Here is a 26080-nt window from a genome sequence, read left to right as displayed (position 1 = left end):
TCTACATGATGTAAAAGAAAACGTGATTCCTCAAACAGGCCACCTTCTTCTATTGCTCCTTGGTCCAGGTCTGATGCTCACGTGCAACCATCATAGACACAGGTCAGCATGGGCACCATACGCAACAAACTGTGATGCACCTTTCTATCAGAACCAGCATTAACCTTTCCAGCCTAGCGTTGGTTTTGTACTTGTAAGACCATAAACGCCGACTCATTTGCATCCATGCAAAACTTAAATATCACTTGTGACGAAAACTACTCTTAAAGCCCAATGCCTGTCAAAACCTTTGTTTTAGTTTTGGATAAACCAAATCATTTTCTCATCTTTTTAGTGCTGTATGTGACCCCACTTGGAGAGATTTCACCTCACTTCCTGTTCCCATGACAGCAGGACAAGAAATGAAGGGGGCAGAGAGAAATAATAACCTAATATGATGTGAATATGCAGGATGTAAAGTGCTGCGTAAATTTTCAGTGCGATATAAATATCTGTAATAAATAAATAATAGACTAACCGTATTTATTTATTTTAAAGTCAGTGTCCCCACAGAAGTGAGGGGAAATCTCACACACATCCCAAATAAAAGCTCAACAAAGACTCGATCCCTTCTCCACCCTGTCCTCATACAAACATAAGTTTTGGCTGCGGTTGGGCTTTCTTACCATAACCAGGGGAGTACTTTCTGAACTGGTTAAATGAAGCGTTTATCGCAGTGAAACTTTCCCTTAAATATTTCAAAATAATAATTAAAATAAAAAAAACCCAATAATTATTCAGTTGTCAAATAAATTTACTTACAAATTAGTTCATATGCGTTCTGAACATGACCAATAAAATTTATTAAACAATATATTTACATAGATATGTACACATTTTAGGTAAATATTAAAATAGAACATTTACAATTTTTCGTTCAAAGTCTGTTTTTCTTTTCTTTTAAAAATAGGCTCATTTGAGTCCGATGTCTAACAAGAATTTATTTTTTTGTTGGTTTTTAAGATTTAAAACAAAAAAATATTCTGAGAAAGATAAAGATTTTTATCTTCAGCAGGCTAACTTGTATTCTGTTTAAGTGTTAAATAGCAATGAGTCTGGTGCAGTAGACGTGTTGAAGTGTGACGCATGCAATACCTTTTATCCATAAACCTGTACAAGGCCATGATCATGCCTTACTGAACACTGGACAAATACAACACGTACAAAGAAGAAGAAAAAGACAACTTTGGTCCATTAAAACGTCAGACATAGGTTTACACATAAAATATCTATTTTATACAGGATTTGATCATTAATTACAATACTATATACAAATATATATAGAAAATAAGTTATTTAAAATAAGACAATATTATATCTGTTTGAATTTCACACATTTTCCTTAGATCTGATCCATTCAGAGCTTTTCTTTTTTAAGATGCATTACACTTCATCTCCTTGTTATGTATTGGAACACAAACCCTTTAAACTTGGTGGAAGGGTGACCCGTGTTCCTGCATTGCACTTTTAGGTAGCTATCCCTATGGCACTCAGCAGATTAGCTCTGCAGTGGGACTATAATGCATTGATGTGCAAAAGTCCAGTACCAAAACTATCATACAGAGATGATAGACGAATCTCTATTATGTGATCTAGAGCTGTTTAACTATAAGCAGCTTCCTGAGCTGCCAGTTCAAAGTGGAACTCTGATCCCACAAAAAGTGAAATGATATTGGTAAAAGTCGAATAATCTTTTCTGTAGGTAAATATAGATTTCACAAATCCTTTATGCACATCCCAGACTGTACGATCCTGAAAGACCTGAAGGCTATGTGCATTTTGTATTTCTTTCCTCCTAGAAGCAGTGCACTTCCACAAATGTGAGAACAACAGAAGGGGAGCCTATAAAAACACAGCCTAAAGTGGCACGTGCAGAGTTCCACAGCATCATATAGGTGTCAGTTCAAAGTCATCATTGACCTCCACAAGTGGGACGTAGAATTCTTGGATCTCATAGATACTGACAGATTTGTATGTAGCTGGATCAAGTTCTTGTAGTTTGAGCTGCCATTCTAATCTCTGAACTGCATTCAGTGCTGCTGCTTCATGCTGCTGCCTCATCAGTAAACAGGTCTACAGGAGAAGAACAGAAGTGACACAATGAACCTTCTTTTAATGTACAAGACAAGTAGTGATACTCACTGTGCAAAACAAATCTACAAAAGTATACTACAATCATGTGGCAACAATTTGGAAACCTGACGGTCTAACTTTTCATGTTACTTGCTTCTCTTGCATAATTCTGTAGGTAATAATACAGTGTTAGGGATCCAATTATCCAAATAAGGGACATATATTATTTGTAAATCAGTCATGTGGTACTCCAACAGGAAATCCCACGGGGAATACAATACAAACCCTGTAATTCAGGAGGTGGCAATATCGCCTCGGTTCGTTGTTCTGCCATCCTTTGAAAAGCAATCCACTGTAGATTGCTTTTCAGAGGGAGAGGTGAACGAGGCCGAACATACAGGCACAAATGTACAAGGTATTCACAGCTGCTGACAAAGGACAGAGTTATCTGAGGCATGCATGTCTACTAAGCTGTGAAACAATGTACAGTAAAAAAAACCCGGCTCTGTTGTATTTTGCTAAAAAAAGGTAATATCACAAATGATGAGTCCAATGAGATTTGAAAATGACAGTCACACAGCTGGATTGTAAATTCTTATGCTTGTGTTACAGCTTTAGGAATTGAGCCTAATGACTTGTTAACCCTCACCCACCCTTGAACAATCTTACATTAAGGCGGTCAAAATATATACATATATTGAATATCGCTGCAAGCTCACTCTTGTGATGGACTACAATCTACATAAAAATTAGTAAAGTAAAAATTAGATTGTAGTCCTTCAAGGGAGCAAGCTTGGAGTGGTGTCTACTTTACAACACACACAGGGACCATGGGGAACAAAAGTAGCCACCCTCCAGAAGGAAGGACAGTGTCAGCACCAATTCAGAGATGATTTGAGAATCTACAGCTGATACACAAATAGGATACATTTTTATTAATAGTTAAGGTACTTGAATGCAGTTCTATGATATAACTCCTGAGTTTAGTGTCTCTTTAAACTATTATTTAAGCAGATAAAACGAATACTGAAAAAAGGCACCCAAACATACCTTCAATTTATCAAATTTGTCATCGACATCATGCAGCCAAGACATAAACTGCCTTGCATTGAATCTATCCCTCACAGATGCCTTGCCATCTTCACTCTTAACAGGAAAAAAAAAAAAAAGTATCTTCATATTTGTTCCAGGTTATAGATTGTGAAGGCATTACATATTGAAGCGAGAGCATTACACAACCATACAACTCGCATTTGCATAAGGTTATCAGCAATGGAATGGCATACTGCTGACATGATGAAAATACTTACCTGACAAAAAAGAAGAAACGCATTTTTCATCATTTTATTTAGTCCTGACAAAATACACAACAAAATCTATACATTTCCTTTAGGATCAGTTGAGATTAATGCATAAGCCCAGTCATGAGTGTTTTATTTAAACATGGCCGCTAAGTGACAAGGTGTACACATGTACACAAATGGATTTACAGTATGTTTTCAATGGGCTTATTTATAACAGAAGGTGGATACCATTCTCACCATAATCAGTAATTATTGGACAATGTGGCTGCAGTTTGCATTCATAAAGTGCAGAGCATGTGGTGTTCTTCAGAGAGTTCTCTGCATAATGCTACAGAGAACACTCTGGGGCAGGAGGGGAGTCTTATCACATAAAGTCAAATCCTCCCCACCCCCCATTTCATTAAAAAATATGGGGCTTTACTTCCTTAAGAGCCCTAAAGCAAGTGAATTGGAGAACACATATGTAAAGCACAAACTTTGTCTGGCCACACTATTGATTTACAAATCATCCCCTTAGTGTCTCTATGGCAGGGGCGCCCACAATTTTTCATCTGGAGATCTACTTTTCAAATGACAAGCTCAATGAGATCTACCAACGAAAAAACACCTGCATTCAGGGGCAGGAGGGGAGCGTGGCGGTGCACTGAAGTCAATGGCACCACTGGCAGGCCCCGCGCCCACAGTGCGATCGCCTGCACCCGGAACCCAGGCACATTAGTCCGCAAAAATGTTGCAAGCGCTATTTTTGCAGATCGCACTGGACCGGAAGGCAGGCACTAATGTGCCTGCGTTCCGGGTGCGATCACACTGTGGGCGAGGGGCATGCCTGCAGTGCCACCGACTTCAATACAACCCCACACCTCCTCCTGCCCCTGAACGTAGGGAGTCGGCCGGCTTACATTCCAGTGTGTTCTAGAGGCCTCGGCGTCTTGTCCTCCCGTGGTGCTCGTGTGGCCGACGTTGCACATGGGGAGAGGTGTCCTGCCCCTTTCCATCTGCGGCATCAGAATGTTTAATAATACCTTTGGCAATTGTCGTTCATTTGATTTTCATTTCCTTTTAACATTCGATTTTGGAATGAACAGAGTTTTCTAATAAAAAACCACATTCACTATTAGAATTTCATTTCATAGAAAAGAAATGTCCAACATGCGCCAACATTTTTTGTCATTGCGGTCCAAATCGATCATCAATTTGACCCATATCAGCGAATAGAAAGATAAACAAATATTCCGAAATAGATTTTGTTATTTTGAAATTCTAACCGTGTATGTCCAACTCTGGGCGGGTTTTGGAATATGTTACTAGCATGCTGACATAATACAAAGAAAAAGATCTCACTGACCAGTGGTAAAAACATCCAGATTTCCTGTGCACAAGGTTTCAGAAATATCTCCTAGAGCTGTCCACTCAAAGCATCAGAAGAACACAGAGGGCCAAGACAGATGCAGTTTGTATGAAGGATAAACCACATGTCAGCAGTCTGTCATGTTATATTTGTGTCTCCTGTATTTTCCCAACGCAGACCTTGTATATGGAACAATGTATATAATGCATGTATCTTTGTACACTCTGTTGAGGTTCTTTAATTAAGAACTGATCAAAAAAGAACATAGAGGAGTTCATCAAAAATCCTTTAGTTCAGTAAGTAATGGAACAAGGTTATTGCCCGGTACAGGGACAGGACAGGTTATTTACAGCACATCTAGGTTTATTTTCTTCTGAGTTACCTTTACTTTTCTTTTTTCATCCACATCGCGTACGCCAAATTGTCCTGTGGTTATCTATTTTGGAGAAAGATTGATGGAGAGTAATTTGTGGGCCCAACACAACATTGTTATTCATGACAATTAATTCTATGGCTATTTAAAACTTGGAAGAAAAAAAGAAGTTCCTCACTGATTGTGTTTTATTTCTTTAACTGTAGTCTGATTTCTAAACATCTTTAAATGTATTATAGCAATAATTATAACAATAATTATAACCGGTAGTACATATGTTTCATTATAATATTTTGTATTTTTCTGTTTAGTTCAAGCATGCTATGAATCCTTCCGCTTCTAGCATTACAAATGAATAACTACATAGAGGGGAATTGATCAAAACTGGAGCAGACCAATCAGCATCTCTCTTCAGTTTGCTCAGGTAACAAAGAGAGAGAAGCTGATTCATTGCAGTGCAAATCTGCTCCAGATTACCCCCCCACACCCCCCTAGTGTTTCTATTTTTCAGTTTGAATGAAAACAAAAAATAAATTAATAATTAATAACCTACACTGTAGAACCTGATAGGTTGCTAGGAACAACATACTGTTTAGAAATCAGAATGTCTGTGTAAGGAAAACGAACATCATCCAACAAAATGTAACAAAGTGAAATACCTGCGACTCCTGTGGAACATTGTACACTTCAGCGTCTAATAATACTGTGCAGGCACTAAATGGCAGCGATTGATTAGCCAATGTCCTGGCCGCTCTGTAGTGGACACGCAAAACTTCTTGTTCATTAGACACAATGAGCTTCTCCTAAAATGTGCAAAAGATTTTAGTTACCAATGGAAGGGGGTTTAACACCGCGGATGTCAACTGGTTAAAATGGAACTTCACTACACCTCAAAAAAATTAAAAGAATCAGATGCTTTTCACATATTCACACAACTCATTTATGATGTTTAATCCCTTAGTGACAGGGATGTACAGTGTACATCTCCCATCACTAAGTGCCCAAATGACTGCTCACATACAATGTACGTGAGCAGCTATTCAGGGATTTGGAATGCCTATAAGCGCGGAGATCAGCGGTTACCTTTCTTTAATGAATGCCTCAGTATTGAGGCATCCAATAATGAAAGAATTCTGCTTTTACAGACACTGAAAGCGATCGGATGTCTGACAGTGATAAAAGTGCGGTGTGAACCGCACTTTCTACCACTGTTAAGCAGCTGTACAGATCAGGAGTAGGAAATCGCAATCGGTGCCAGCTTTTAGCACAATGTTTCTATGCTGAAACATAGTTTCAGGCTTCTGATCGTTGTGGCAACTGCTACTTAAACTATCACTATTATAAAAAATAAGCCCTTACAATGAAAATCTGCAGCCGAGTTGTACAATTGTTTTTCACCCTAAGGGGTCAATTTTCTTTAATTTAACCCCCCTCATGACGCCATGTTCAAAGTATGTCGCTTGGGAGAAATTAAACTGTTGGTGATGCCAGACTCTTATATTAGAATGTAAAAGCAAGTGACAGCTTACTAAATAGAGATAAGTACTGTAGACTAACCTATTAGAATTTGATATACAAAATCTGCTACAAATGCATGAAACAAAATCGTGTTTCTGGTCCTGACTAGCTAGATTGTGTTTTAGGTATGTTTTGTATATTACAAAAAACAAACAACCATCTCGGGGGATTCCCCTACCCGTGGACTGGGTCTTTTTCTCCTTTTATGAAAGTTTATAGGAATGTTTCTTGAAATTATTACAGTAGGGTATTCGCTAGACCATAGTAACCGTCGAATGAGTTTTAAGGGTCTCGAGGGGGTTCTGCGGATTACTCCTCCTGATGCCAACTGTTACTTTATGATATATACTGCGTTTTTTTGCACCATGTTCTGTTGGCATAAGGTGACCTTCATTATGTTTACTTCTTACTGCTATGGCTGCTGCAACAGCTAACGATTTCCATTTACACTTGTCTGCTGTTTATTCGTAAAACTAATAAACATTTTGTGGGGAAAAACAACAACAACAACAAAAAAAGAATTAAACTATAAAAACTTTGGAAAAAAAATTAAAACCATTAAATTTCCCTAAAGACTGGATCCATAGCAGTGCAGAAGGGACCGGACTAGGAGCCAGCAGGCTGCGAGGTTCAGGTGAGTATACCTTTTATTTTTGTCCTTAGCCTAAAACAAGCACTTAACCCTTGCAGGGTGGGAGTAGCCCGACTGCAAGGGTTAGGAATATTTATGCCCAGAGTTCTCCTTCAAGGCAGCACATCTTTTTTGAATGTGCTGCCAATCCACCCCAGTGCACAGGAAACCGCACTTAAAACTTGTTAATTTTCTAATTATTGAACATGTACTATTAGATTTTTCACCCAACAAATGAATGTAAAACCATTTCTCAGCATATATTTAAATGCTCATTATGTTTATAATCACCATTTGCACTCAGATTTATGTTAACACTTACTCTTTCAATGCTGTGCTGTAAGCGCAGCTTCATCCGTACAACTTCCTGTTGTCGAAAAAGTTCTTTCAGAGGTTCAGAGAGGGATGGAGGTGGTGTAATCTGCAAAGTAACAATGTTATAGCTAAATAAGGATGTAAAACCTGTCTAAAAGACATAAAAACATGCAGCCTTCATGTACAACACAGACTTTTCGTTCAGCAGCGCTGTTTTTGAATACTAAACACATAATTTGACCTGCTCAATAGGACCAGCTGTGCCCAAAGAAATGCAGCAGGAAAAGCAATACCCATGTACGCAAGCTCAGAGTGTTTTTTCTTGGAGACTGCTGAAAACAATGCAGTACTATATTACTAACTCCGAAAGGGAATCCCTGTAGGCACTGCAGCAGGTAAGCCTGGAGTAGGTCCCAATGCCTAGCAGGGTAAGGCTCAGCCCAAAGGCAAACAAACATGAGCCCTAAAAAATAACAAACATTACGATGTCCCTGTGTAGCCGGCGGAAACACAAAAAAAACTGACTTGGGATGGAAGGAGGAGTCTATTTATTTAATGTGGTTGATGTGTTTCCTGTTGCAGGCAGGCGGAGCCTATATCTCGATGGCTGTCCTGGAAGATGACTGGGGAAAATAAAATAAATTCTGTTGTACACTCTGGCGAATTTAAACGACACCTGGCAGGTCAACCGTATACACAGGCTGTCTATAGGACCTCTAATGCCTCCCATTCCCCCTGCCTAAGCAGAACAAGCACAAACAGTGCTCAATCTGCTGTTTCCCTGCCACAGCCAGCAGGTTTTCACACATTTATTCTGTAAATGTGCATGGGTGGCTTCACAGCAGCCCAGGTCGCGTTTACATATGGGCTTGTTCCCATTTCCATGTGCACCTCCGTGAGCACACTGAATCATTGGACTCAGAAAATCTTCTGCAGCGGCTGGTATGGTCTGGTTTTCAAACTAGTATATATGTGCACTGGCGCCCATACTACAGACATGTAATATAGCACTTTGTTTCACCTGGATGAGAAATGGTTATTTGCATGGACCCCCCTTCCCCCTGTGCACAGTTTGCAACTAACAGTTGTTGTGCTGCTCCCCATGTGTGAATGCATCTCTGTGAATACTGATAATGTGTGCTGCAATATCCACCTATACTAGTGTTTTACGCTATGCAGTGTAATCTGGGCCACAAACACATATATAATTAGGGATGCACCAATACCGATACCAAATATCGGTGCCGATACCAAGTATCTTGTACTCGCCCAAATGCTCAGATACTTACCCCAGATACCGGAACTTCCAGGTCAGAGGGAGATCTCCCTCTCACTGGCAGTGCTGCGAGGGAGCATGGAGCCAGCTTCCCGGCCAATCAGGAAGCCGGGCAGCAGGTTATGACCCACCTCCCTGATTGGCTAGGAAGCCAGCTTCACACATTGCTAGGCTGCCTGGTTTCCCTACCAATCAGGAAGCCAGGCTGCCCAGCAATAAGTGGAACTGGCTTCCTAGCCAATCAGGAAGCCAGGTGGCACATCATGACCCACTGCCCATCTTCACGATTGGTCAGGTAGCCAAGCTGCCTTGCGGTGTCGCCAGGGAAGTGAAGCCGGTGTTCCTTCGTTAGATAATCTGGGCCCAAGGTTTCGGCGACCAGGAAAACAATTTCAGTACTGGATACCGAAAGATTGACATTTTGCACATCTAAGCTAATACACAGTGGGGTAATTCATAAAAACTGGAGCAGACAAAATCTGCCCATGGCAACCGATCAGCTTCTCTGTTTCATCCTCCAACTGAAAAGAGAAGCTGGTTACTTTGGGCAACTGCTCCAGATTCTGTCTGCTCCAGTTTTTACGAATTCCTCCAACTGTCTATTATCTTAGATATGCAAAATGTCAAACACTGCTGAGTGGCTGTTACTGCAGTCATGTGACTCCTTTTGCCTCTTCCCCACCAGCAAGTGCAAAGCAGGATGAAGACGACCAAGGATGTTGTTGTGACCTCTTTCTCCAGTTCTAGGATAGAAAACCTCAGATAAAAGTTGTGCAGCAAGCAGAGAAGTATAGAAATATAAATTTCCGCCATATGGAGTTCTGCTTTAATGACTAAGCTCAAAATAACATTCATATGGATTTGTTGCAGATTGAGTAGCTGACTTACTGTGGGTATGCAGAGCTTGCTGAAGGGATTCCCATCTAGAAGATAAGAGCCATTGAAGGTCACATACTCATCATAGTACTGTGGTGCTTGAGGGATGACACTACACAGCATCTTTCGCCTCTCTTCTACTTTTCTTCTTATGTGAAGATATTCAAAATAAGGATTTGCCCTCTCAGACTGATATGGCTGAATGTCCTCTAGTTTCAAAGAATCCACAACTGCAGCCAAAGACTGCTGGGTTTTTTCTTTTGCTTGCTGTATGGAAGGATTGACTAGACCAGGTTGAGGCACACGTGGCATCTTTCTTTTACGTGGATGATGAACTTGTACATCATCCTCTTCAGTTAGTCGTATCCTCCCTCTCAGTGATGTGGAGTTTTCAACAGGGTCCTTTTCTGAAGTGTGGGGGAAGGTTGCCTGCACCTGTTTATTCTGGTTGGCCAACATGTTAGCACGATTTCTTGTAATTCTCTGAGGAATTTCCTGCTGCTCAGTTTTTACTTCACTATTTTCCTCTACTTCCATCTTGATGGTCTGGCTAAATTTCTGCAACTCTTCTTGCGCTGAAGGAGTTTGATTCTCAGATGAACAGAAGTCATATTTTCGCAAAAATGTGTCCTTTGTGTTACCAGAAAGGCTGACTTGATGTTGTGTGTTTTCTTTAATTGTTTCTACTATTTCATTTGTCTTTTCCAAGTCACTCTCATCTTTTCCATCACTCGATTGTGCTGCAAGATTTTCTAGCACAGGTTTGCAGTCTGTAGATGTAGACTGGTCCTCCTCTTGTTTATCTACCAGAATATTGTCCTTTGTTGGACTTGAGCTTAGTGTGCTTTTCTTTGATACGTTAGGTGCCTGCACATCTGATGTGTTTTGCATTCTTTCCACAACATAGTCTGAAAGGACAATTTTTAACTCGTCAACGGGGTGAACATTTTCTTGAGGTGTTGCAGTGGACACCACAGTCTTTTCAGTTTCAGGAGGCTTTGGTTCATCTTCTTTTACCTCATTTCCTATGACACTACTTGAGTTGGCACTTGTGCAAGTTTGCTCTTCTATTTCAGTGTTGGGTGTCAAACTACCAAGCAGTGCAGTTTTTGGGGAACTATGCAGATCTGGAGATGGTTCAGTTGTAACAATAGGACATGATATAGGAGAGGGAAGTACACATGGTTCATGTGGGCTTGTTTTGGTGTTTTCTTGTCTACATGAGAGCAAATCCTGAGATGCTTTGCTGTCAGCATCAGCAAACGGAACAGACTCTTGTTCTGAACAAACTGATTTTGCAAGTTCAGATTCCAAAGGTGAAGACATCCCTATATGACAACTAGCTGGTTCAGTGCCATTTATAACAGGTGTTACCTCTGGAATGGGTTGAGTTTCTGGGACTGATGTATTTGAATCTCCAGTATGCTTACTAAAAGATAAGGATTTTTTACTACTTGGATGTGAATTAGAAAAGCTACCATGGAAATCTTTCTCTTCCAATTTTGGAGACATGCAGCTGCTAGGCACTGATGGAGCAGCTGATGTGGTTTCTTGTAAAGTGCTTTCTAAAATTGTTGGCGAGGGCCTAATTTGTTCTACGAAAGCAGCTGGCATGCTGCATCTTCTAACTTCTACAACTGGCCGGCATTCACCGATTGCCAATTTAGTATCCTCTACAGACACTGACCTGAGATAACCTGGGAGAAGTCTGTTTGACACAGGTTGCTTAACACGATCAGGTAGCTCAGCAAGGGTGTCCAACTCCCGGTCATGAACAGCTGGTGATTTAGCAGTGGATAAGAAAGGGGACTGAGAGAAAGACATTTGAGAATCTGAACCTTCAAGTGCAAAGTCTGAATCATATTCAATAGTAGGCCTTGGTGTGGTCACAGTAGCATGACAAGAGTCTTCAGAACTGGCAACGGAAATCATTGATATTGATCGAGAACTTAGACCAGTTTTTTCGCTCTCTGACCGTGGAGACCTAGCTAGGCTATTGTTTTCCAATATCAAAAGTGTCTTTCCAGGATGTGCCAAATTTTTCCCATCAACTGACTGTGACCTACAGCTCGTGGCATCCTTTAACATTTTATCTTTAGGACCAGAGTCTGACATCTCGGAACTTTTCGATCTCATCAACTCTTTGTTTTTAGATGGTGTGACCGAATGTCTCTGCTTTTCTTTTTCCTTTAGTTTACTCAATTCAGTACTGTTTCGATGTCTCAGCCTCTCCTTTTCTTTTTGCTTGATCTTTTCTTTATGTTTTTTATGCCACTGTTCAATTTCAAGGTCTTTCAAGCTCAGCATTCGCTCAAAACTAGTTTGCATGAGATCATCATTCACTAATCTTTTCTCTTTTGGACGGACATCTTTGAGTAGGTGTAATTTAGGTTTACCTTTTTCTGGTTCAGTTTCTTTAGGTTTTACTTTCAATATATTTGTTTGTGTTTTGTCTTTATGCTTGTCTCGCTCTTTATATCTATCTATATCCTTTTCCTTGTCTTTACGGTCTTTTTCTTTATATTCAACCATTTTTTGCTGCTCCTCTTTGGACTTTTCCCTAACTAGTCGTTCATGCAATACCTTGTTTTCTGTGCTACTTGGTTTCCGTTCCTCCTGACTGTGCTTTATGCTTGTTCCTGTAAAACACTCAGCATCTTTAGATTTTTCCCTTTTTCGATAATCCCGCTCTTTGCGCTTTCCTTTATCAGATTTGCTTGATTCCAGATCTTTTTCTATTTGTTTGATTTTCTTATCAGAAGACATTTTCTGCTCACTGATATGCTTATCCTTTTCAGTCCTGTCAAGTTTCTTCTCAGGCTTGTCTTTGGACTTTTCTTTGCTGGTTGAAACATTTCGAATTTTATCGTTTTCTTTCTGTACAGTCTGTAAATGTGTTTTGCATTTTTCTATGTGGTCATGTATGTCAATCTTCTCTTTTTCCGCTTTGTGATCTTTTGATTTCTTCTCTTTCTCTGTGCATTTTTTATCCATCTTATCAAAGTCTTTTTCCTTAAGTGCTAGTCTCTTATCAGACTTTTCCCTGCTTTCCTTAACAAGAATTTCAGTATCGGTTTCCTTGTCAAAGTTTGTTGACTCATCCTTAACAAGTGCATTCCCTGACAAAATATCACCTTCCTTCTCTGGGAAAAGAACGGTATCCCTTTCTTTTTTTATCGTCTCCTCAAGGTCTTTAGTGTTTTCTTTGTGGTCATGGTTCTCTTTTATTTTATCTTCTTTTGCTTGTGTTTTTTCCAACTTGCCTTTTTTCTCTGGAGGCATGTTTTTTGAATCCATGTTTAAAAACTCTTCATCATTTTCATCACTTTTAAAAAAGTTCTCCTTCCAGAATTCCCTGTCAAACTCGATGTTTCTTTGTGTATTTTTATTATCTCTGTGTTTGCTTTTATCCTTTTCCACATCTAGTTCTTTTTTATTCTGCTCTTTTTCCCGATCTTTATGCTTTACTTTGTGCTTTTTTATTACTTTGCCTTCCTTGTCTTTCTTTGCAACAAACTCAGCCGTTTCAAAGGAAGGGCTTTTGTCATCTTCTTTGCTTTTACTTGCAGTCCGGTCACCATATTCTGTAAAAAAGTCTTTTGCATGTTTACTTTTTTCCTTGTATTTGGAAATTGTGGTACTTGAGCTTTCCAGTGCATATTCGGAATCAGGGCTCTGATCGTAGTGGAAGAGCTCTGTTTGTAATGATGATTCGGATCCACCAGGTGGCGAAATGCACATTTTAGTGTTATCTTGTTTTAGTGGTGTTGACTGCTTATCAACAAAAGTGAACGTGTGCTTGGGAGATTTGCCAGGAGTAATCTGAAACAAGTGTAAAGACCCTTCATCTTTTGTACACAGAGATTTCCTAAACATATCTTCATCTCTAGATTTTTCTATAGAATCTAAAGTAGAGTTCATCACTATGTTGACCACTTTAACATTTTCTTTCTTATCCTTTTCCTGTTTTAATTCCTTGTTCTCTTTGTTTTTGCTTTGGTTCTTCACTTTTTTCTTGACTTTGCCCTTCTCCTTTTGCTCGTGTAGAACACTGTAGTCTTTTCTGTGTCGGTTATCAGAATTTAAGCTTTCAGAAGCAAGGCTAACTTTTTCAGGAAGCAAATCATCATCAGAGCTGTCAGAGCTTGTGAATAATAAGCGGGATGGTTTTGGTTTTCTATTTTTATACAGTTTTGGAAAATCTATTTTATCTTTCTTTACAAAGAAGCTCTCGGTCCCTTCAGTGCTCTCCTTCTTAATCTCATTCCTGATCACATGTTTGTCCTGTATCATCTTGCCAATTTCTCCATCGCCGTCATCATCATTATCATCTTCATCATCATCGTCGTTGTCGTCGTCATCATCTTCATCATCATCATCCTCTTCATCATCTTTAAATTCATACTCATCAAGTCCTGAAGTGCAAGGTGTCCCTTTGGTAGTAGCATGCTTGGTCTCATTTATCAGGGATTCCTTATCGCCCTCTGAATCTAAGTTTTCATCTACACTGGAAAGGTTAGTAAACTGGGGCTCCTCAGAGTCTGTGAAATAAAACAAAATTTAATTAGAGTGTACATATTAAAATCACATTTCCACTAATTATTGGGGCACATATGAGCAATTACTAAATATTTTGTGTAAAATAAATTTTAAAAAAATATATAATTTAGGCATGAACTAAAATTGCAGCTCTAAGCTCCATCTACAGCATGGGCTAAGATGACACGGGCCCTGGAAACCAGATGCACTCATTAAAAATTAGTGAGTCTTGTTTTTAGACAACTCTTACTAGTGATATAAGAGGGGCGAAGAAGGCAAAGCAAATATGACTGTCTAATGTATATTTATAATTATAACCTATCCATAAACCAATACACACTTCATTAGCATTTTTTACCTTTTGCTAATCTCATACTACTTTTTTTGTTAAAGAGTGCTATATTGCTGTGCTGTATGTGTATAGGCCAATGCAGTTGGATCTGTATGTGCGTTATAATTAATCGAAATTAAATCGATTAAAAATTTCCTGTTCGATTAATCAAAATGTTTTTTAATCATTACCAGCCCTACTAAGAAGTGTAACAATCAATTAAAAGTATTGTGGAAAAAAAATGTAAGAACAGTCTCTAGAGAATGCCAAAAGTTTCCATTACTGGCAGAATGTCATCTACATTCATGTATTAGTGATTTTTTTTTTCTTCACACCCATCAAGCTCTAGGCCAGCGATTCTCAACCTGTGGGTCGCGACCCCGTCGGGGGTGGAATGACGATTTGCCGGGGATCGCCCGGGAGTCTCCTGCCTTTAGATAGCGGCTCCCGGCCGCCCAGGAGAGAAACACTTTCTCCTGGAAAGGTTTACTCTGCTCGATCGAGCAGCGTAAACCTTTCCCTGCGATCGTTTTTTTGTTTTCTGATATCGGGGGCCGCCAGTCAAAAGAAAAACCAAAACAAAACATCATAGGGGGAGCAGAGTGGGACCTGAAGTTCTCCATCAGGTCTCTTCCAGTGATTGGCAGCAGAGGGTGCGTGCAATAGCTAGGTTGCTATTGCAAAGTGAAATAGCCAATAGTAATCTAGTTACGCATTCCTATGCTGTTTTTTTTATTCTGATGGCGTACGGCGGGCTTTGATCAGCTGCCTGAGACCTCAGCATCTACAGCAATAAAAGGGGCAAATACACATCGCCACTTCCTTACATTGTTTTACCTGACTAACTGATGACATTGATTCCACTTAAATGACTAGTAAACCTAAATCAAAACCTGGCTTCACATAAAACAACAGCTAATAATAACATTCTCAAGCCTGTCTGTGAATGATGCAGTTCGTGTACAGAAAATGATATTGCTGACATTTTCATATAGTTGCTGTCATGTGAGGCTGAAGGAGGCTTAAAAGGTGACAACCTCTTTTTTTTTGTATAAGGTAACTAGATAGGATGTCAGCTATGTTGGAAAATGTTGCTGAAAGTAGTAGCGTCAGATATTACTTTGATTATAGCACGACGACTTTTCTAAAGGAGTCCAATTAACCTGCATTCAACTTAAATCATGAACAAGGAAATTAAAAAAAGAATGCCAGCACATGACTGGCTGCTGGAAGCAAATTAAACACAGTGGGCAAAGTGAAGAACATTTTAGTAAATCACCTCTTCCAGGTTGGATTTACTCAATGACTGTTCATCTACAGCAGTGGTTCTCAACCTGTGGGTCGCTGTGTGATTTCTGCTGTGCTAGGTGAGAGTCCTCCTCAGCCCTCTCCTAGCGCAGCAGTGCCAGTTCTCCCGCCAAGCCGCCAGATGTCGCTGCAGCAGCCGCGTCATCCCTAAATGTTACCGTTGGGGGTCAACACAACTTGGCAAATGTTACCAAGGGGCTAAAAAAGGTTGAGAACCAACTGCTCTAGGCTCATATCATGCTAGCCTTGCAACTGGCAACAATACAATTTAATACAATCATGAGGGGGGAGAAGGGAAAGCTAGAGGAACACATTGCAGCCTATCTTGTGTTATGAGTCGCAGAAAGCTGCTTTAGAGTCACATACCAAGGCAAATGTCCATTTCAGATCCATTTCTTGTACAAGGTACTATAGCAATAAACAACATACATGTAGAAATAACAGGGAAAAAATGTTTTAGTTTTAACCTGAAAACAAATGACAAGTCAGCTTAGAAAGTAGTCGGTACTTTAATGCCCAGATTCCTTGACTTATATTAAATTAAAATCTAAAAAGAGATCTGTTTGCATACAATGCAATAGATGTTTAAAATCTGTGAGAGGAAAGTATTCAGCCAATGAAAATGTTAAAATGCAACAATACTTTTGGGGAAATAATACCTAGAAGTTATATCTGTTGAAAATGTACAAAGCTTAAAAGGCCCACTCTGGTCTGCTGCTAAAAATTTTAAGTTAACTGCTCCTTTGGTTAGGCAGAAAGAAAATAAATACAAATAATTATCTAATGCAAAACCTCCATTAATTTTCTTAATCTAGGCACAATGGCCCCTACACTGAAATTTATTTTCTTTAAAAATAGAACAGGAAAACGCAAGAAAATACACAAACAAAACAATCCCAGCATACCTGTATAACTCTCCTCATCATCAGAAAGGGGAACTTCTTGCTTTAGTAGCTGCTCTAGTTCCTCTGAGTCAGCCACATCAATGGGACGAGCGCCATGTTTGTTGGCCTGGAATGCATTGCCACCATGTCTGAGAAGTAATTTTACAATCTGCAATGATAAAATGTAAATATTAGAACCCTGCCTATAGAACCAGAAGAGAAGCAATCAAGTTTTTGTTCAGTTCATAGAATACATTAGACAAACACTAAAAAAGTGTTTTTTCAGCAGATTTATAATAGTGTGTCACTTAATTGTATCATTTTTTATGATAGACTAGGTAATGCCTTAGGCTCCATTCACACTGGAGCGGCTGTCCGTGCGTATTCTACTGTGTGAATACGCACAGAGCCGTTAAAACACTTTAATGTGCATTGTTTGGACTATTGCGGGGACCGACAAGCTGTGTGGCCCCCAAAATATTGAAAGAGCGATAATACAGCGGATTCCGCACGTTCATGGATATTTAATAGCCACAAATGAGCGGCATCCGTGCGCATTAGAGTGTTTAGCGTTTTCATCCTGCACGGTCTTTTGCATGGAAAATTGTGCGGGAAACGCAAAAGCTATATGTGAATGGAGCCCTTAATACTCAAGTGTAAATAGTGTTTTTAGCAAATATTTTGAAACGTAAGGAGTGACAGTAGTGCTGAATAGACCAAACATGGAGAATATTTGCACATGCCAAGTAATCTAATGTGGCAGTAGACATGCTCCAGTTATATGGCAGTTATCACACAGTTTATCAAAGATCACTTTGTGAGTACACCAGCAACATTGTTATATAGTGTTTCCAAAAAAACACCCTCAGGCATAACTCCATGTACATGTGACTATCTTTCTGTAACCCCTGCATGTAAAAGGACTGCAACCTGAACAGTCTTTATATTAACAGGATTTGTTTATATTAACAAGGACTAAATGTTTCCATGACTTTCCACTGTTCATACTGTATATGTGAAGGATTAACACTGCAGGTTTGCCAGAGGGTTCCCTTTGTAGGCATTTATTATATGCATACTACTTTAATGCAAGATACCAAGACAGGAAACATCTGATGTGCCCCCTTGTAGGCATAGAGCAATCAGGTGATTAAAATAACTTCCAAATGTTTGCCTGCCAAACTGAAAGCATATTCTCCAAAGGCTTGTACTAAATAATGAAATATACTTGTGCAGCCATCATTGACAAGCCATCTTGCCCCCATCTCCCACACTTTGCACCAAGCCATCATATTTCATGACACCCCATCTCCACCTTGCAGTAGGGAAATCCCCTACATGCACACAATAATACATTATGTAGAAGAAAACAAATCTGTGCCAATTAGGGGCAGGAATAGTAATTCCACCATGCTTGTCTAATAACACTTACCAAAACAATAAGAGTTTGTGTGCTTCGGCTCTATGTCTACATGTGTGTATTCTCTGAATATATGTATGTATAGGAGCCTTCAAGTTCTGCTGACAGTAAACATGAGGCGCTCTTCTGCGGAAGGAAAGCAGGGAGGAGGGTGCAGCTGTGAGGACAACAGAAAAAGGAGATGGAGCATGTTCCCATGGGGTGTAAAGCATAATGGATGCACGAACCCTGCAGTGCTACCCATAGGAAACAGACCATGCTCTTTTATTTAAACAAAAAAAAAATGCATATGTAGAGCGCTGCACACCCACATAGTTTGGATGGCACATGGCGATGCTCAACGTATACAAGCGAGGAACAAAACACAGCTGTAAGGTTTTTCTTCTCCATGGCTGAAATACTGTGCTACTTCTCAGCCACACCTACAACCTGCTACATAATCTGAGAGATAATATCAGTAGCTGTTACTAGAATAGGCATATCCCAAGGACACAGTCACTTATCCCATTGACCAAAATACATTTTTCCTCACCAGGCTACTTTCCCACATTGGCAAGAACGCCATCAAATTCTGGATATCTCAGGGGACAGAAGCGCAAGGGAGCTGTACAAGAAATGCACATATAGATGGAGCTCCGTCAGAGTTCAGCATCCCACACTGGACCCCAGGCTGAGGATCCACTCCAGTTCTCGTAACGTAGGGAGACTGGGTGGACCTTAAATATTGTTTTTATATTTTTTGGAGAGTGTGTGTGTGTCAGTGTATTTTTGAGGGCCCGTTCACACTAGTACAGTGCGATAATCGCATAGTACCGTGCGTTTAATGCACTGTACCATGCAATTGCACCTACCGTGCATTCTGGTGTGGGAGGTATGTTGGGTGCCATTCATTTGAATGGTACCACAAACGCACCTCCCACCCACAGCTTGTACGCCTGCACTGGAATGCGCGGTACCCTAATTCTGTGCATTCCATTGCAGTGCAACTTGGGTCGCGACTTAATGACCAAAGACAAATGTGGGTCCTGAGGTTACACAGGTTGAGAACCACTGCTTTAAAGTATTAACTGTGACAATTGTAATTTCTTGCTCTTGCCTTGGCATACTGTACTAAGGTGACTCGATAGTGAAGAGAAACAGCGGAAGATATTTTGGCTACTATTCCTGTAAACAGTTAATACATTTAAAAAAAAGAAAACCTACTAAAATGTATCGTTACTGAAGGTAATGAAATAAAAAAACTGCAACAAAAGAACCCCCCCAAAAAAGTCCCACACTAAACCTTTGGAATCTGGAAACACTTACATCTCTGTGACCACTGCTGGCTGCGTCATGAAGAGGAGTGTCATCATCCAGTCCCTGCGTATTCACATCAGCTCCTGCTGCAACCAAAATCTTAGCAACTTCATAACACCCCATATTGCAAGCCTCATGCAGAGGGGTCCAACCTGCAAAGCAATTTGAAGAACAAAATGGTCAAGTGGCATTGTTTTGGGAAATGCCGGACACTAATCTCTAATGCTAAGCAGTTTTTGAATCAGCAATGAGCAATAAACATCCCTTTACAATAACCGTATACAACAGTTACACTTGAACCATGAACCAATTAAAGTCGCCGTTTCACGGACGCACGCAATTTGTAACCTGGGCATGTTGGGTATCGTTTTACTCGTTGTAACCTCATCTTTTATATTTCATAAAAAAAAAATGGGTATTTTGTTACGTTTTGGGGCATTTAATTACATTTTTCACTAAATGTAGGTGTTTAATAAGGAGCTGCGCTAATATTGCGCAACATAAAAATTTGCAACTACCACCATTTTATTCTATAGGGTCTTGGCATTCAGAAAATATATAATGTTTGGGGGTTTTAAGTAATTTTCAGGCCTAAAATGTGGAATATAACATGGGTGCAAAAAATGGAAAAAAGGCCTGTCATGAAGGGGTTAAAAGAAAAAAAAAGGACTGCGTCCTCTGTCCTAGTGCACACAGCAATTGCCGCGCGGCCCCATTGATTTCAATGGGGTGACAAGTACCTTTTTTGTGACACACAACGCGCAGCTTTTTCAGCGCGATCGGCCCGGCGCGACTGGAATGCCATTAGAAAATAATGGCACCCACAGCGCGATTGGTTCACACCTTGGCGACTCCTGACCGCCGGATTGTTGTGCTGTCAGGAGTCGCCTAGGTGTGAACCTAGCCTAAGACCCCATTCACATTGAGCGATTTGTAGTGCCATTTCCGCTCAAAAAAAATCGCTCAATGTAGCTTGTCTAATGCATTTCAATGGAGATGTTCACATCTCACAGCTCAATGTCGCCTGTAGATTGTAGCTCAAGCTTGTCGCTCGAACATGACCTATTTTTCCAGCGCGTTTTGTGTGATTTGGTCTCAATAGGCTTTGAAAGACTGCTAAAAGAAGCGCTACGTAGCATGACACAATGTGCACTGTAGCTCAATGTCGTTCAGCTCAAATCAGCGCTGAAAAAGCGTTTTTTTTTTATGTAGCTCAGTGTGAATGGGGGTCTTAAACCTTGATACAAGAAAGTACACAATTAATTTCTTCACTCATGGAGGTATCCTCAAACCATTGTTGTTAGCACTGTTTCAATGGACTAAACCTACCTAATCAAATACAATAGCTCATGTAGGAGCTCTATTATTCTCCAGGATGAAGAGCAGTACAATTTCCATCAACAAATATGTTGTGGAATGAATCACGCATTTTGCTGACCTACTGCAGCAATGGGAGGATGGGTTGGGTTGCAACAAAGGTCTCTAAAACAAAAAGGACCATATTTCACATCAAGAATATTATTTTTTATTAGCAATTCTTCATGATTACCTGCAAAATCTTTAACATTAACATTTGCACCAAGACGAATAAGCTCTTTGACTTGACTGAGGTCTCCTCGTATCGCCGCCATATGTAGCGGAGTTTCTCCGCGTTCATTTCTCTTATTAACCTTGTCCTTTTGCCTTGTGGAAGATGTGGGGGTTTTCTTCTGAGTTGGTGTTGCTTGTGAAGGATGATTTGGAGTAGAATCTGTGGATAAGAAAACATATGGAAGCAATTCTAATAAAAGCAACTGACAGGTAAAAATAGAAAAAAAAAAGTCTTCTCTAAAGCAGCAGAGAACTGCTGCTCGTTTGGCAACTATGTTCCAAGTAAAACGCCGTATTTAAGACATGGAGGATAGCTACATCTTAGCTATCCTCAGGGGCTAAGGATTAAATAAATTATTCTCACCAGAGACTGGTGTCATTTATAAAAGGTCCCTGTCCGTCTGTTCACACAGAGCAAGACCGCTACTGTACATGTTAACAGGGAAAAAAATATATACTTCAAACTATTTTGCTACTACAAAACCCAACAGTTATATCTATTTAATTCTTCCCACTACAAAGCGGTCTACTTTATAGCCAACAGTATTATTTTCCCCCAAAACTTCTAGCAGAAAGCAGACAGTTCCTAAATGATTTCCTAACTGAGCGGATACAGAGACTTTGAGTTGAGCAATCGATTTTCACACCCCAGATTTCAATTAAGGAAACCAAGGCATGCAAAATCACTTGTCTGGCACTGCCTTACTGAAGCAGGCCCTTTTCTGACATAGATAGATGTGACACACACACACACACACACACACACACACACACACACACACACACTATATTTGATGTATATTCTTTTTTTTTTATAGGTAAATAAGAAATATTGCATAGGAATACTTCAGATTGATCTTTTGCAGCCAGCAGGTGGAGAACTCAATGCTGGCTCTATGCTCTGTGAAGGCAAGCTTTGGATGCACCGTATAATAAATGTTTAGTTTTAAAGATTTTGTGCAAATAATTAGAAATAATATTTAATTAAACTTCCATATAAAGGAAAACTATAATGGTTTGAAGTCAATGTTATTTTTAAGGTATATTATGTTATATATTTTTAAAATGACAGTTTAGGCCATTTTTAAACTATATAAAAATTGTTTACAAATTACCATTTAATACCGGATGCACAATTCCCAGGGCATTAAGAGTTGTCTAAAGAAAGAGCAGAGCAGAAGCTGTTTCCTTTCAGACTTCCTTTCTGTAATTGAATCTTCCATGCAGAGCTTTCTAAAGGGAGGGGACGTTAAGGGTGGGTGGTGGAGTTACATATGTCTGTAAGTTTTATTTTATTACTAAGTGTCTTTCAAAAGAGGAGATAATGAGCCAGGGAAAAAGTAGAAAATTAGTCAAGTGTAACACCTGCTGGCTGGATATGAACTTACAAAATACTAATGCACAAAAGAAAACATTTTTATAACTTTTTTTGTTGTCCTGATCATAATAGAAGAAAATGTAAACAAAACTACTATATATTCACTTTAACCCCTTCAGGCGGGAGACATACACTGTGCGTCACTGCCACTAAGTGGCCAAATGACTTATCACGTACACTGTACATGATCAGCTATTCGGGTTTCTGTAATGCTGATAACCGCTGAGAATCAGCAGTTATGTTCATTAATGGATGTCTCAGTATTGAGACATCCAATAAAGTTTTAAGCTTTTTCAGACACCCGATCCCTTTTAGAAATTGGGTGTATCCCACAATGATAGCAGTGCTGTATTTACCGTACTTGCTGTTGCTGTTTGACAGCTGGTACAGATCGAGAAGTCTCGATCATAGGAGCGTGTCAGGAGGGGATCCATCAACGTATCCTCTCCAGATCACAGTAGTATAGATCAGAAGTCAGCGATCTGACATCAGTGTCCGTTCAGTTTTTTTCCTGCCAGACCCCATGTGTGTCTATGGGGAATCTGATGTAAACGGACATGTGTCCATTTACATGAGATTACCACCGGTCTGGTACGATCCGATCCGTTGAAACGGATCAATAGTACTTCTGTTTTATTGGACTTAGCCGGAGCTGGGGCTAACTGCTCGTCCGTTTACACACGGCTGCCCAAAGACTTGCATAGAACGTCCGATCAGGTCCGGCTGAAAAACTGACAGGTGGACCCGATCAGACCGATCATGTGAAAAGGGGCCTAAAAGTCTATTTCCACTTTTGCCATTTAAAAAAACAAAAACCACACTATAGGTTTGTTATGTGTTCCCATTCAGACAGCATAGCTAAAAAATATCTAAAAAAATGTATTACCTTGAAGATGTCTCTGCGCGGGCTTTGGGCAGACTGCAAGTTTCTCTCTATAATAATTTCAAAGCAACAGGAAATGGCTGTCCCCATAGAAAGCCTGAAGACACTCGGAGCTGCCTCTCATTAACATACAATGCTTCTATATCTTTAACCCTTGTTGAGATGGACATGGACAGTGTTCAAACCTAGTTTAGAACTAACCAGGTGATCTGCTAACAGTACAGACAGGGTTAATTATGGCAACCTGCCCAGCACCCTAGCATTACAGAGGATACTCAGTTTAAAGAAAAGTAGTATTATTATGGTGTCAATTTTGTTTTAGGTTATGCTATTTAAATGAGAATAATAAATAGGTGTTACCCCAATTTGGCTGCAAAAGTGGAAATACACTTTGACCGTTTCGCTGCCAAGCCCTCCAGAACGCTTTAACCTGAGTTGGCCGCACCATTTTTGCAATTGTTCCCCATTGTTTTGATTTTCTACTGCTGCTTTGCCAGATTTGTAAAAGTTATTAAATGGATAAAATTCACAATTACATTGATAAAAGCACACTGAAATCAGTATCAGTGCACAAAAATAAAAAAAACGTTTCCGACTAAATCTAAAGGATAAAACTATTGAGTTAATAAATAATAATTTGTCAATTTTAAATTGTGCCTTTTTGCAAAACGGCTTTTAGCCTCTGATGACAGCTATTATTTTATAGGGGGAAGTCAGGGGAACTGTCCTGGCATAAGTTCATGGTCGAGCTTATAGCAGAACAGGAAAAACCACCTACGTAAAAGGCATACTGATGTGGCCAGCTGGAAGCAGTTGTGTTCTGCCGTAAGCCATACGTCGGCGACAGCGAAAGGGTTAAAGTTTAGGAAAGTGGCTCCCCAGGCAGTGACAACAGCCATCATAGGCCTTTTCTTAGAGCAAAAGGGCGGTGGGAGCAGATGGTCAATCACTGCCTGCAGTGAACCTGCACATATCATTTAGCTATCATAGAGACTATTGGATCCACAAAAGCAGGAGGTGAGGCATAGCCAACATCAGCAAATGGGAAATGAGGGCTGAGTTGTCCGAGACATATCTGCATATACTGCTTCAAATACTAGATAAATAACATTGTCTGCAAGCACTTAAGGACTACAGATATAAAAAGAAAAAAATAACAAAGGGCAGGGATGTAAACAGAGGTGAAGAGAGGAGGGTGGTCTACCTTGGGACACACTTTTCTATTACCCAACATTCCTGGTTATCTAAACTCTTGAACAAGATCTGGTGACTGTATTAGTTTTCCTTAGGCTACATATTTTTCTGCGCTTGCAAAACTCATATCTGTTTATCCTGCCAGAAATATTGTGTCCCTGTAATTACCTGTGCACGTAACTAAAATCATAATCAATGTCATCAGTCTTACTAGCTGCCTTTTGTGAACTACAAAACTACTTCAGTCTATGTAACAGAGATAAAGTAAGGGGGAGGTGTTTTTACTCTATATCAGAAGAGCATCCTAGGCTGACAAGTGCTACTTCTCCATACATGCAGTACAGTGAGTAAGCATCATCATCCTAGGACAGGAATTGTGTTACTGGCAGGATCAACAGTTTAAAATAAGGGAAGCCTGAAAAAAGAAAACTAATGCAGCTAACAATCTAGGGACGGGTAAGCTGCTATAGATCACAGTTTTATTTATGAGTTTAGATATACTTTAGAAGTTGACCTGAAGTAATTTACAACAGAATCAGCGACTAGATCCGCTATGTTTAGTAAAATAACTACCCTCACTTCTGGGCTACGATTGATCCAGAACTTACTGGACACTTGGGTCTTTCCCCCCCCTCCTCCCCCCTTTTTGATTTAAAGCCTACCTCTAGGCAAACTAAAAAACTACCCTTCCAGTGGTGCTACCCCCACACTGCAAGGGTGAACGGCACATTTTTGCCTAGGGGCCAGGAGTGAAGCACTTTTAGTTACCAGATCCCTTCTTCTGCTGGCAGTCAGCACACCTCTCTCCCCTCCACTCTGGCTGGTGAAAGGTCCCTCAACGTACGCAAATCTGATGCAGGTCTATGGAACATGCATTGCATTGATGACATTAGTGGTCCTTAGATTGCTGGGGTGAAGCGACTGTGGAGACTGGTGTAGTGGCCTGGAGAGAGCTGGGATCAAGTAAGCAAAACAGCTTTTCACTGTCCCCTAGGCATAAACATGCACTTAACCCTAGAAGTGTTGGGGTAGCTCCACTGCAAGGGTCGTTATGGGGTTCAGCCAGAGATGGGCTTTAAAGTGTGTGTCCTTGTCCACTTTCATATCTACTAACTGGAAGAATCCCTTTCCAATTACCGTTTTGCATATGATAGTTTTACTGCCTGGTTTATGTAATAAGAGCATGTTCACAAAGTAGCAGCTATAACTCATATCAGCATCTGAATGTTAGACTGCAGATGGAAGACATACCATTTCTATCATACACAAATGGAACATTCTGTGTGTTATGGGTCGAATTTGTACCATAACAATCTGCTTCCCTTATTAAGGCAGTAATAAATTAGGTACCTGGGCTGTTGTCCCTGGCAGTCATTTGCATTAGAAGTGCCATCTGTTTGCGTTCAGATAACGGGTAACCGAAGAGGATGTTAACCGGAGTAGATTTCTTGTTTCCAGACTCTTTCTTTACTTTCTTTTTCTCTGGCCCTTCTTTCTCTGTAAT

At 40.0% G+C, this 26080-nt stretch overlaps 1 protein-coding gene across 3 annotated transcripts in view; it reads right to left on the bottom strand.

Annotated features, from left to right (window-relative positions):
• Window positions 1-932: 932 nt before the first annotated feature.
• Window positions 933-26080, bottom strand: part of ANKRD12 (ankyrin repeat domain 12) — a 97778-nt gene continuing 72630 nt past the window's right edge. For 2 of the 3 annotated variants that reach the window (XM_018553604.1, XM_018553611.1), the window contains 9 exons: window positions 25927-26073; window positions 21081-21281; window positions 19541-19683; window positions 16837-16984; window positions 9766-14294; window positions 7609-7707; window positions 5797-5940; window positions 3163-3258; window positions 933-2112 (listed from right to left, as the gene is read on the bottom strand). In XM_018553604.1, the coding sequence (XP_018409106.1) occupies window positions 1927-2112; window positions 3163-3258; window positions 5797-5940; window positions 7609-7707; window positions 9766-14294; window positions 16837-16984; window positions 19541-19683; window positions 21081-21281; window positions 25927-26073 (5693 nt within the window). In that variant the 3' untranslated portion in view covers window positions 933-1926. Of the gene's footprint in view, window positions 2113-3162; window positions 3259-5146; window positions 5201-5796; window positions 5941-7608; window positions 7708-9765; window positions 14295-16836; window positions 16985-19540; window positions 19684-21080; window positions 21282-25926; window positions 26074-26080 lie in introns of all 3 variants that reach the window. The other variant, XM_018553597.1, reaches the window with a different exon arrangement.

The sequence above is a fragment of the Nanorana parkeri genome, unplaced genomic scaffold (genome assembly GCF_000935625.1).
Source record: "Nanorana parkeri isolate BGI_ZX_2015 unplaced genomic scaffold, ASM93562v1 scaffold7, whole genome shotgun sequence".
Lineage (NCBI taxonomy): Eukaryota > Metazoa > Chordata > Amphibia > Anura > Dicroglossidae > Nanorana > Nanorana parkeri.
This window is presented reverse-complemented; position numbering and strand designations above follow the sequence as displayed.